This window comes from Culex quinquefasciatus, chromosome 2, assembly GCF_015732765.1.
Source record: "Culex quinquefasciatus strain JHB chromosome 2, VPISU_Cqui_1.0_pri_paternal, whole genome shotgun sequence".
Taxonomy (NCBI): domain Eukaryota; kingdom Metazoa; phylum Arthropoda; class Insecta; order Diptera; family Culicidae; genus Culex; species Culex quinquefasciatus.
Window position 1 is genome coordinate 65352532 of NC_051862.1, and position 12498 is coordinate 65365029.

Consider the following 12498-nt stretch of genomic DNA (forward strand, 5'->3'; position numbering starts at 1 on the left):
AGAAATATGATGACATGTACCAAACATTAAAAAACAATCCACCTATTTTAAAATTTTAGATAACATTCAGAAGAACCCATTGAAAATATTTCTAAAATAAGGCCGTTGCAATTTTTTTCAAAGTTTTGATTATTCAGTAGTAAACATCAGTAAAACCCGTGTTGGGTAATACACGTCCAGTGCTTAAAAAATCTTCTCTATTAAGGCTACGTGTTAAGTTTTCACAAGAAAACTGGATTTATTTCTGATTTCTAGAACAAAGTAGGGGAGAGTGGGGAGACTTGATCCCCTTTTTTTGTATCGCACATAACTCTGTCAATTTCCCACAAAACTATAAACTTTTTGCATGAATTGAAAGCTTAAACATTCATCTATGTTTGGCTAATAAGGATATTTCATCAGATGAACTCTTCGAATCAGGCCAAGCGTTTTAAAAAAATATTTTAAACCGGCATTTTAAAAATGTTAGGGGTAACTTGATCCCTCTTTCAACATTTTGAAGAAATCTTAAGCAAAATGTTTCTTATTCATCCAAACTCTTAATTTTCTATAAGTTACAGCAATTTCACATAAAACCTGTACGTTTGTGTTCAAAATATAACAAGTTTAGTATGTAAAATATTTAAAAACTTATAATATTATTTTTTAGACCAAAATTAAGCATGTTTACAAAAGCTGGAAATTTTTGTTTACAAAACTTTTGAAAAAAGGTTCAAACTGCAGTAAGTTATGTACAACTATACTAAAGGAAACTATGTATGAAAACCCAGCCCAATTAATTAATTTTGAGGCTGATTCCAGTGACTGTAAAAATGCAGGGATCAAGTCTCCCTAAATGCACTTTTTTAAACAATTGATTGTAAAAATAATATGACAATAAATTTACCATCAAATGCGCAAGGGTTTTGGAGTTGATAAGTTTATCAAACAATTCATATATAAAAAATATTTTTTTGAATATATTTTTAGTGTTTTTTATGCATATCAAAAAAAGAAAAAAAGATCTCTTGGACGTTTTTTGCAGCTCGTTTTAGAAAAATGTGTGTAACTCAATCTAAACATTTTTTAATTTTTTTCTCTGTTTTCTACAATGAGTTTTAGATAATTTCGCACAACTTTCTAGAACAAAGCTAATTGTTTTACCCACATGCTGACGAGATACAGGCTTGGGATCAAGTGTCCCCGGGGATCAAGTCTCCCCACTCTCCCCTACTGGATGTTATAGGCATTTCTGAAAGATCACAAAATTTTGAACAAAACTGCATCAATAGCTCAAAAGCGATGAAAATGCGTATGGGACATTTATGCGATCAGAGGGCAGTGAAGTTTGGAACTTGTTATAAATAAATTGATTCATATTGCATTATTTTGTATTTTTATTTGTATTCAAAAGGGAACTTTAACACCTAAACTCCCAAGCTCGAGAAAAAGGGGGAATTTGTATGGAAATTCCCCCTTTTTCTCGAGCTTGGGAGTTTAGGTGTTAAAGGGAATTTGAAGCACGAATAAAACGTTTCCACCATTTATATCAAATTGATTCTAATAAAATTGAAATATTTTTTTGAATTGGTTTCAAAAATATTTTTTATTTAGAATTTTATTCAATCTTCTTCTAAAAAAATGCCCAAAGAATCCGAAAATATATTTTGTTTTCCGATACGAACTCATTTTCATTGGGAATATAATGACGCTTTGTTAATATTACAATAATTAATCAAGCAACATTTTCGCAAATAAATAGTAAACAAACTTTTTAAACTTTTCATATTTTTATGAAAACTCGGCCGTTTGGTCTTTAACAGATCAGAACCAAAGAAAAGATTTTTAGAAAAATGTAGATCATGGAAAATGAAAAACTTCGATTGGCCAATAAGTTAATTCCGTAGTCTTATAGTCCATGAAATATCTTAACATTTGACCTATAGGAGTAACTATGACTATTGGAGGCTGTTGCAAAAAGATATTGGGGCTTAAAAAAAATCAATTTTTAACAGTAATTTGCAAAAGCTATGAGGAAAAGTCAAACCCGGATTTCTATAGCTCATTTTAAAGAGCTTCAAAAGACCTTTCGAATGCACTTAAGAGAATTAGAATTGATCAAGACTAACGGAAATGCGATCAATTTATAGATTTTTCATGAATTTTTGACCTCAATTTTCAATGCCCGTTCTATCCCACTTCCCTTTGTCGTAGAGGGTTCATATTTGGCATTAGTTTATCTCATGTAGGTATAAACAAACAACCGCTGAAAGTTTCATCCAAATCGGAAAACCTCGATACGACCTCTAGAACAATCCGAGCAAAATGTACAAAAACTGCCTCTTGAAGTTTACATTCTGTAATTATTTTTTTCGGTCCTAATTTTCAACTCGAGATTCCAATGTTAAAAAATGAAACTTTTGTGAAATTTTCTGATCTTTTAAAAAAAGTTATGCTGAGACTTTGAGTTGAACTAGCAACCGACTGAAAAACTTTATAAAAAAGATTGAAAATAGCCCAACTTTTTGAAACGTTTGAACAAAGTTTTTCAACTACTTCAAAAGGTCAATGTTGATAAGTCTTTACGATTTCGCAAATTTTTCGCGAATTTTCAATTTTTGATCCGGATGAAACTGACCTGGACAAAGTCATTTAGCATCATTAGTTTTTTCATAGTTTATTAGTCTCCATACAATGTTGGGGGCTGGTCATACAAAATGGGTATGTAAGTGTATGAAATTCTATATCAAGCAAAACAATGTAAATGGGCCGAAACCGAAGTGTAAACAAAGAGTATGTCCTGCTCGTTCCTAATGTAAACATCCACTGACGTAAGCAGGACAGACTGTTTGTTTACACTTCGGCTTTGGTCTATTTACATTGTTATGCTTGATATCTTTAGAAGAGATTGTCTGATCGATTTGGTGTCTTCGGCAAAATTGTAGGAATTTTCTGAAAAAAAAGTTACGCGGAAAAAAACATTTTTCATTTCACTTTTTATGACTAAAAGTTGAATTCTCAAAATACGTAAAACATAATTTTCGAGATTTTGTGAAGAAGATCAGAAATTTTTGCAAAAGTTAAATATTTTTCATTGCATTAATCACATTGAAAATAATGAAAATCGGACCAACAGATTTCGAGATATCGTCAGTTGAAAATACAGTCCAGACTCGATTATCCGAAGTTTCGATTATCCGAAGTTCGATTATCCGAAGGTTTGTATAGGACTTGAGATAATCGAATAACGGAAATTTTTTTTTCGTATTTTTTAATTTTCTTGTTTTTAACATGAAATTTGAGTTCTACGACCCCAAAAAAAAGCAAAGTAATCCACTTCAACGACCCCCGGGTCTTTTGTGGTCTCTGTTGCAAGTTTCTGCTCATTTCTAGGCGTCCGAAGGTTATGTGTGGTGAGTCACTCAAAAACTCTTTTACGCAAATGGACCGACGTTTTACTTCCCCATCCGATAGAAGGCGTGGTCAGGCAAATCTCGTCTCGAAAAATGCCTCCGGGTCCGTCTGGGATTGAACCCAGGCCATACTGGGATTCAGAGGCTACCACGCTAACCACTAAACCACCGGACCCGACCCCATTTTAGTCAAATTTGAGTTGTTGATTGCCTATTAAAAAATAATATTTTTTTTCAATATTGCATCACCGCCATATTGGCCGCCAACTCGGATTTAAATTTTTTAAATCTTTTTAGCGTAGTTTAGGGGTCATACCTAAGCTCGACAATCAAAAATTAGACATCGAAAAAAAAATCTTTTTCGTGATTCGATTATCCGAAGTGAAATTTTTCCGAGGCCTTCGGACAATCGAGTCTGGACTGTAACAGGCTAATTAGGTGGTAAGTTGCACCTAGGCTAGAAACTCATTTTCATAGATTCGAATTCTTTGTGAGGCTGTATCTCAGAAACTAATTGCTCTCTTTTCAGAGTCACAGAGACAAAAATATTGTTTTTATTTTTCAAATGTGCTAAATTTTACCTAAAAGTAGCTATATCTCGAATACGGTTCATTTTATCAAAAAAAAAAATGAAAGTATAGTCCAGACTCGATTATCCTAAGGCCTTGGCAAAATTTTACTTCGAATAATCTAATCAAGAAAAAAAGTTTTTTCGCTGTCTTAGCTTCAGTACGACCCCTAAACTACTCTAAAGTGGTTTAGAATTTTAAATTCCAAGATGGCGGCAAAAATGGCGGTGATGAAGTATTGAGAAAAATGCATTTTTTTTATTTTATAGCCAATCAACCATTCAAATTGGATAAAATTGGGGTCGCAGAACCCGAATTTGTAAGTATGAAAATGAAAAAAAAAATGTCCTCGTTTTATTATCCGAAGTTGCTTTCAAACCTTTGGATAATCGAGTCTAGACTGTACTTTTCGATGGTGAATTTGATTTAGTTTTTTGTCCAGATATTCGATATTTTTCAAAAATTCAAAAAATAAACTCCCAAGCTCGAAAAAAAGGTGGAATTTTCATTAAAAAAATCCCCCTTTTACTCGAGCTTGGTAGTTTAAGTGTTAAGTCCCCTAAAACATACCTAAAAAATATTTTTTTTTTGAAATTCAACTTTTAACATTAAATTCATTAAAAGTTGAAAAAACTAATGTTACAAATGACTTCTTTTGAGACAAGGAAATGCATAAACAAAGTTTCATCCAAATAAAAAAATACAAAGAAAAGTCAGTTTGCGAAATCGTAGAAAACCACTCTAATTTGAAAATTTCAAAATTATTTTTTTATAGCGCTGAAACTTTAACACAAAAAAAGCATTTTACCTTTGAAATTCGATCCAATTCTCTCAGCCCAGTTACCAAACAAGCATTGTATCACAAAAAGAAGTAAAATTTGAGAAATTCAATCCAATTTTCAAAAATGCGCCTAAATGTGCGCAACCCGCTTCACCCCGTTCAAGCGCCTTCTTCATGCATGCAAGTTTTTCACCGCGTCTCTCCTCCCAATCTACTCTCTCTCTCCATCACATAAATTACCTTTTAGTGTTCTGCAGCCGTACAAACGAGCTATTTTAGTATGTCTAAGTAGAACGACGGGACAACGATCGTTTCGTGCTCGCGTCTACTAAGCCCGTTCTAGAGTCGGTGCAACACCCCCCCAGAGAGCGAATGCTGTATTATGCTAGTTGCCACTCTAATCACCAGACTCCGTGGCGCAACGGTAGCGCGTCTGACTCCAGATCAGAAGGTTGCGTGTTCAAATCACGTCGGGGTCAAATAAGAAGATTCTTTTTTTATTAGATTAGATTTCTGCGCATTTTTATTTACAGATTGTTGATGTTTTTGAAGATTGACGGTTAAGATTAGGGATGTTTTGAAGGAAGAAAAAGGTCTTTTTATGATTTGAATTGTGTATATTTTCATTTTCATACGTTTCCGCCTAGTCTATTTGCTGTGTTTCGATACTTGAATAGTAAAAAAAATGGAGAATACACCTAGGATCGTCTCTCTGCGGAATTACAAAAACCACAAATCTTGGAAAGAACAAAGATAGTGTTGGACTGTAAGTGTTGTTTATGTGGGTTATTCCGATTAAATTAACAAACAAAAATCAATAAATGTAGTTTAGACCCCCGGGTTTGCAGAAGCTTGTCCGCGCAAACACAATACTCTTCCCCCTCGAAAACTTCTTTGCTGGTGTTCTACTCTTCCTTTTTGTCGTTTTCCTTATCCTCCCCCTCTTCACCGCTTTCACCGTCCGCGCCGCCCTCTTCCTCTTCGCCCTCCAGCTTGTATGAAATTCCTTCCTCGTCCTCGTCCTCCTCGTCGTCCCCGTCGATCTCGGCGTTCTCCTGCTCGGCCCGTTCCATTTTCCGCGCCAGATCGGCCTCGTCCGTGGCCGTGACCACCTTCGGCGCCATCTGCACTTTGAACACGCCGCCGAGCTTCTCGATCGACTCCTGGATCTTCTCGATCGCCGTCTCGAGCGCCTTCAGCCCGTCGGCCTTTTCCGGTGTTGAGGTTGTCATGACTGGGGGAAGAAATGATAACTTAGCTTGGGAAACATTCAAGAACTAGCCAACTCACCATATAGTGGCGGCGCGATCAGATTGATCTTGATGGGCAGCTCCTCCGTGGACAGTTCCAGCCCGGCCCGGAGTGCCGTCTTGACGGCGTCGATGCCCTCGTACCCGTAGCAGGCGCACTCGATGTCGGCGCGGATCTTCACGGCCTGCGAGGTCAGCTTACGCTTGATGTTGCTCAACAGCAGCTCCTTCACCTCTGGCTCCAGGCCGCACTCGTCGAGCAGGGCGGGGTCACTGCGGGAAGAAGGGGTTTAGATTCAACATTCCCACAGGTATAATTTACGCCACTCAACGCGACTACTCACATGACGCACTGCTTGAACACGTCGTACGACGCCGCCTTGCTCTTGTACTTCTCCTCAAAGTACCAGGCGGTCTTCTCGTACAGCTCCTCCAGCTGCTCGTTGGTGAACTTCATCATGTCCGCCACATGCCGCAGGATCGAGTTGACCGCCTTGGCCTTCGAGAACCGCTCGGTGCACTTTTCCACGTCCTCGGGCGAGACGCGCCGCTTGGACAGATCGATGTAGCCCTTGAATTTGTCCACACGGATCACGACGACCGGTTCCGTTTTGCCCACCCGGATCAGCTTGTTGATCGAGCGGATGCGCCGCCGGGACAGTTCCGACAGCAGGATCATACCCTCGATGTTGTTGTACTCGAGCAGGTACACGTACGCGCCCATCTCGGCGATCGAGCGCACGTTCACCATCACAACATCCTCCACCTCCGGGTACTTTTCCTTGTAGAATCGACACGTTAACACCATCTTGATTGATTAAAGATCGCTGCAAGAAAACCACAATAAAAAACCCATTAAAAACCAGAACCAACCAAACTCAAACGCCGGTCATCGCGCGAGTGGCCCCACTCTCCCCTAGCAAAACCCATCAACTCCCTACAAGCAGAACTGTCAAACTCGCCCCGTTTGGGGTTGGGAAAACAGGCCGCACTTTGGAGACGATTTCCACCCAAATTAACCCCACTTCCGGCCGAACTGCACTCGCACCCGATGCCGGCACTCGAGGGGCGCGTTTGGACACCAAAATTACCCGTTTTTACGTGGTTTTTAACACGAAAAGGTTGATTTTAACAATCTGATGTAATATACATGTGGCAGAAAGCCGAACTGACGATGACAGAAAGAAGGGAAAGCGCCTCCTCGCCCGAAAACAATTTTTTTAAGGCAAAAGTGACAGTTGGGAGCAAGGAGGTTGGAGGGAAAAGAAGGTGACGCGTGGGCGCGGTAGAGTGTTCTAAAACGATGGTTGTACTAAAATTGATAGGGTGATCGAGGAATTTCAGTACAAAGTATACAATTTTTTATTCAAAAGTGGACTTAAATCTAATGCTAAGTAACTTTTTCTTTGGAAAACTACTGTCACAGTAAAAATCTACTTTTGAGTGAAAGAGTTATTTACATTTAGTATAACTATTAAATAACGAAAAAAAAAACATTGATTTTCAGTTTTTTTTATATTTTTTTTGAACAATCAACTCGTAATCGCGTATTTTAGGGATCTTCTTCGTGGCCTTTGAAACACTTAATTGTTAATGCTATAATCACAGAGAACAGATGTACATCTTGGCTCTAACTAGTGTGTAAACCGTGTAAACTAAAAAAAATAGTTGAATTCAATCTTGCATCAACGAAATTAGAGTGTGCAGGATACGCTTGGCGGCGCCACCGTCGTGGCTGTGAATACTTGACTTAACAATGAAAAAGGCTCAATAATTTCGAAAGAAAATAAATGTTAACCTCGTTTAAATATAAAATTCACTTCTGTATAATTGGGTCCTAATACCCCGTTCGCACGGGCGAGTTATAACCGGTTATAAGACCAAAAGTGGTTATAACTCTTAAAACCGGCTATAACTCTGGTTTTGCCCATACAACGATCTGTCAAATTAAAACTGGTTTTAAAAGTTATAACCAAGTTAAAACTGCTCGAAATGGGAATTTGACTGCTGGAATTTCAAAAAATCCAACTAGTAGGCTTTGGTTAATCCTTCAAAAATTTTGACATGAGAACCAAACAAAATAACTTTTTTTTTGTCTCGATTGGTGATTTTCGTTTTTGGATCGGATTTTTGATAATATACTGGTGAGTTTCGAGACTGATGTACCAATTCAAACTACATAATAATAAAAAAATCTTTTAGCCAACATCATAGTAAATCGAAGCGAAGTTTCGTTTCGATTTCGGTAGATTGAAACTGACGATAGGTGCGGATTTCGTTTCGTGCTGATCCAATAAATTGTTCTGTTCTGGCTGATTCCTTCATGGAAAAGGACAAGCAGAAGCAATGGGATCACGAGAACACAACAAGTCAAGAAGTAGCAGCACGTGAGTTTCAAAATCTAATAGAATTTGCTTTGTATTTTCTGATAATCATTACTTTTAGATAGTTGAACAAAATACCGTTTCGGATAAGTTCTGAATCGAAGAAGCAAAGCCGGAAGTGACCCGTCCGAATCAAAGTAGCAAACGGAGCGCTGGCATCTGTAGTTTCGATATCATCCTGATTGAGCAAGTCATACGGATTTCAAACCATGCTGATCGGTCAAATGTTCCTGTCACTTGGATGTTCCCAAGACGGATCTATGCCCGTTTAAATCGAAACTGGCGTTCTACGGCTCGCAAACCTACAACGTGCGTGACCCGCTGGTTCTGCTGTTCCAGATGCGACCCTTATTGGTGAACGAAATATAGAAAGCTACCCTGGAAGTGTTATTAGGGCAGTGCAAGGACCTGTTGTTACGGAATGGCGGCCAGCTTTTATTTGATTTGTTCACTCCGTTCCAGTTAAGTTGAGGTGGATGCATGTTCTTTTAAAATTCTATAATAAAAGATGATTAGGGGCTTAATGGATGGGATGGGAAGGTATGGGGGAGGGGGGGCTCGGAACATTTCAGTATCTTCTCCTGGTGAACGTTGATCACGGTGGTACTGCTGGTGATGTGCATTATTTGCCTGTCAAGATCTCGCAAGAGTCCATTCGCTTGAGGATGGTTGCGCTTTAAAATCTTCAACGCAGTGAGTCTTATTTTTGTTCGGCGCAGTGCTTCGATGGACACCCCCATTGGGGCTAGTGAATACAACGGTTTTTGACAATCTTAGCAAATTATAAAAGCACGTAGATTGTTCCATTGATACTTGGTCATTTCCAGCCGGTAGCTTTGGCGTAAAACAAGTTCGTTGTTGTCTCACGACGACTTTTAGTCAGAGTGAAATTCATGAACAGAACAGTACTACTAAATAAATTTACCTCGTGGAAATTTACACCTAATAAAAAATGACCCCTTTGCGCAACCCGCGAAAAAATCGCACTTAGTTCAGAGCATTCTGGATGGCCTGGCCGGTTTCTGGAGATGCTTTCGGTGTTAACAATCTGATTGTATATTAGTACCGTCATCAGGGGTGACATTGGGTCTGGGGGTGAAATTGGATCATACAAAAATGCTGAAATTTGTATGACCCAATCTCACCCCCCAGACCCAATGTCACCCCTGATGACGGTACGTATGAAGCGAACCCCCCTCCCTCCCCCTCCTCGAAATGCTCTCAGACTTTATTTAACTTTTTCATGCGACCTGGATAAATGACCTATTCTAGCCTGAACACTTGGATCTTCAGGCGACCTTCCAGAAAGTCGTCGATCTTGAGGCCAAGAACGTATTTTCAGGACTCGTCCAACACTCCACAGTAGGACGATACCCAGAAGCAGCAGAATCTCGTTCTTCTCCGGGTTCAGCTCAGCACATGACGCGTCATACCTCCAGTCACCGAGGCGCAACCTTTCGAACGGCCTCAGTTCCATCACGTTGTCGAGGGATTCGGTAGCATGTCCCGGTAGATTCTTAAAAAGCAGTTCCGGATCAACCAGTCCAACTTAAAGTAAATCCCAGTTGGTTGCAGCGGTGACCGAACCTTCGGAGTCAGCAGACCAATTTCAACCGGCCAATAACCAATAAATAAACTATAAATAAAATTAGTCATAGAGCATCGAACTTTTGAAAATTTGATTTTTAAATACTTGCCATTCTGCTCAGATCCGGAAGCGAAAAAGGCCAAAAAACCCGGCCTTCACCGGATAGAGTGAAAACGATGGCCAAATCCGCATCACCGTATAAAAAATCAAAATGAATGACAACACTAAATAATCACAGCCTTCTGTAATCTGTCAAAATAGTTAAAACCGTTATAACCACTCGCTCCCGTGCGAACGGTTTGGATATAACTTGGTTTTAACTTAAAACCTTTTCGTTAAAACCGGCTATAACTCGCCCGTGCGAACGGGGTATAAAATGAAGCTTAGATTTCTGATATTATTGTTTACAGCTATAAAGCTTATTTTTTTGAGTACAATGACCCTTTGTACGACCACAAAGAGTTTAAAATGGATTTTTAAATCAATTTTGAAAAATTAACCTCGCGGTCCTTCTTGACAGAAAAGTTCCTACTTGACAGCTCGTTCCAAGGGGACCATAGGTGATCCATAAAAAAAAAAGTTGTCTTGTCATTATTTTTTTTGCATTAAAATTTAAAAAAAATGATCAGAAATGGTTTTTGATCGTGTTTTTTACCGTTGTACATAAAAATTGACATAGGGCTTTAGTACCCAATTCCAGTTGACTAAAAATAATGCAAAAATGCATTAACATTAACGAAAACATAACAGAAAATTCATTCAAAAATTATTTTTCAAGCGACAACTTAAAATAGTCCCTTTACACATGTTATGTCCGATTTCGTTTTGTTTACCTTCTTTGGCGCGTAAAATTGCAACCTTGATTGCAACCCTCTGATGAATGGCAGTCAGACATTGGTCTGATGTCGTTCGTACGGAATGCTTTATGCAGTGATTAGATGGTCCAACGTTCTTCTACTGTAGGCCATCATGATTTTGTAAGTGGCGCTATCTACACACAAAGAAAAAATACTCTAAATTTAAAAAGATCGTTCGTTGGATTAAAAGTTCGCATTGGTGAATATTCGTAGAAAGTTCAAACTTTTTAATTTAAAAGTTGGAAAGTTTTTGATACTGCCATGCACTTCTAGAACAAAATCGTTGTATCGGTAAAAGTTTTTTACTTTTATTATAAGAAGAAACTTTTTATGGCAACAATAAATAACATTTAACATTACAGTGATGATTTTCGAAAAATGTGATGGATTTTATGTCTATTTTTATTTTTATTTTTATATTAAAACTGCTGCTTATGCTGCTTAACATCGCGGCCTGCATTTTGGAGCGCGACAGCGATGTAGAGAACAGGGTGGTCTCATTGCCGGCCATCATCAGGACAGGCTTGGAGGAGTCGGCCATTGGGTGTTAATTTGGGAAGGTAAGTCGACGTTTTCCAACTGGGAAGTGAAGCGCCTGAACCGATAGTTCCCGATCACATCGTCCTCCTTCGAGAATGGCACAGATGTTGTCAGTTCATCCGGCCGAAGCTGCGCGGTCGCGAGTTGAGAGTTTGCGGGCGGGAGTTGTAGAAAGAGTTTGAAAGTGAATTAAATTGGCTAGACACTGAACACATTCTCAATACTCACCGGTGACTTCTTCGGTATTCCAGGTAGATGTTCTTGATCAGGTTCGTCGAATATCGCTCCAACCTCTGGAAGTAATCCGAGTACGACAGCTTCAGGACCTGCGGCTTTCGTACAGACGGTTCTTCCAGAACTAGTGCAAACTTTTCTTCCGGATGTTTATGTAATACTCGTCAAACATGTCCTGCACCGACAAATGGACTGCGGACCCTCAGGACATCCCACACTGTCCCGTCATCACTTCCGGCACATAATGCTGCTAATGGTCGTAAACCGCCGGCATCGAGTACAACATCCGCGCTGACCACCTCCGATCCTTCTCCTCACCGTTAAAATTAACTTTATCGAATTCAACCGGTGCAAATTCACATCCGCATAAACGGCGTCCTACAAAAACAAACAAAATCAAACACAAACGCCACCAAACACCCAAGCTTCCTTCTTACCCATTTAGGTCGTGAAACAGCTGCATATCCGGCAGGAAGCTGGCCTCATCCTTTTGAAAACCAACTTTCCCCTAATCCCTTAACCTTGTTCCGCACCATCCTCCTTCGAAGGTATCCGCGTACAAGTCCTGGCTGCGGACGCGTTCTGTTTTGATTGACGTCGTGGACCACCACTCACTAACCACCGGAATCACTTAAACGTTTGTTTACATTTTGGACTTGGGCGTACACGGTTACACGAGAACGACGAAATGAAAGAAATTATACAGTCGAATTAAAAGTTAAAACTTTTAAATAAGTTAGCAATGAGATTTTCAAAAACTGTAGCAGTAAAAGTTTTCATTTTCAAAACAAGAAAAAAACTTTTAATGTAGCAAATTTTAACCACTTATTAATTCAAAAGTAAGTTACTTTTGTCATTACCATAATATTTTTTTGTGTGTAGGCGGATGGTGCACACCCTAGT

At 39.0% G+C, this 12498-nt stretch overlaps 1 protein-coding gene and 1 non-coding gene across 2 annotated transcripts; one reads left to right on the top strand and one right to left on the bottom strand.

Moving 5' to 3' along the window:
• The first annotated feature begins 5149 nt into the window (after positions 1 to 5149).
• Positions 5150 to 5221, top strand: Trnaw-cca. The gene has a single exon. It is a non-coding gene; the product is annotated as a tRNA-Trp (tRNA).
• Positions 5222 to 5338: 117 nt separating this feature from the next.
• On the bottom strand, positions 5339 to 7212 carry LOC6043549 (eukaryotic translation initiation factor 2 subunit 1). The gene is made up of 4 exons (XM_001859649.2): positions 7084 to 7212; positions 6337 to 6819; positions 6033 to 6265; positions 5339 to 5976 (listed from the first exon to the last, which is right to left on the bottom strand). Exons 2-4 carry the CDS (start codon positions 6798 to 6800, stop codon positions 5648 to 5650), a joined length of 1026 nt encoding a protein of 341 aa, XP_001859687.1. The 5' UTR covers positions 6801 to 6819; positions 7084 to 7212; the 3' UTR covers positions 5339 to 5647.
• Positions 7213 to 12498: the final 5286 nt, after the last annotated feature.

What these genes read in the sequence shown, in the direction of transcription:
- LOC6043549 (XM_001859649.2), bottom strand. Translation starts at nt 6,800, where the DNA reads ATGGTGTTAACGTGTCGATTCTACAAGGAAAAGTACCCGGAGGTGGAG. An exon ending in GTGTTCAAGCAGTGCGTCAT is followed by an intron (nt 6,266 to 6,336) that starts GTGAGTAGTCGC and finishes TTCTTCCCGCAG; the next exon opens with TGACCCCGCCCTGCTCGACG. An exon ending in GATCGCGCCGCCACTATATG is followed by an intron (nt 5,977 to 6,032) that starts GTGAGTTGGCTA and finishes TTCTTCCCCCAG; the next exon opens with TCATGACAACCTCAACACCG.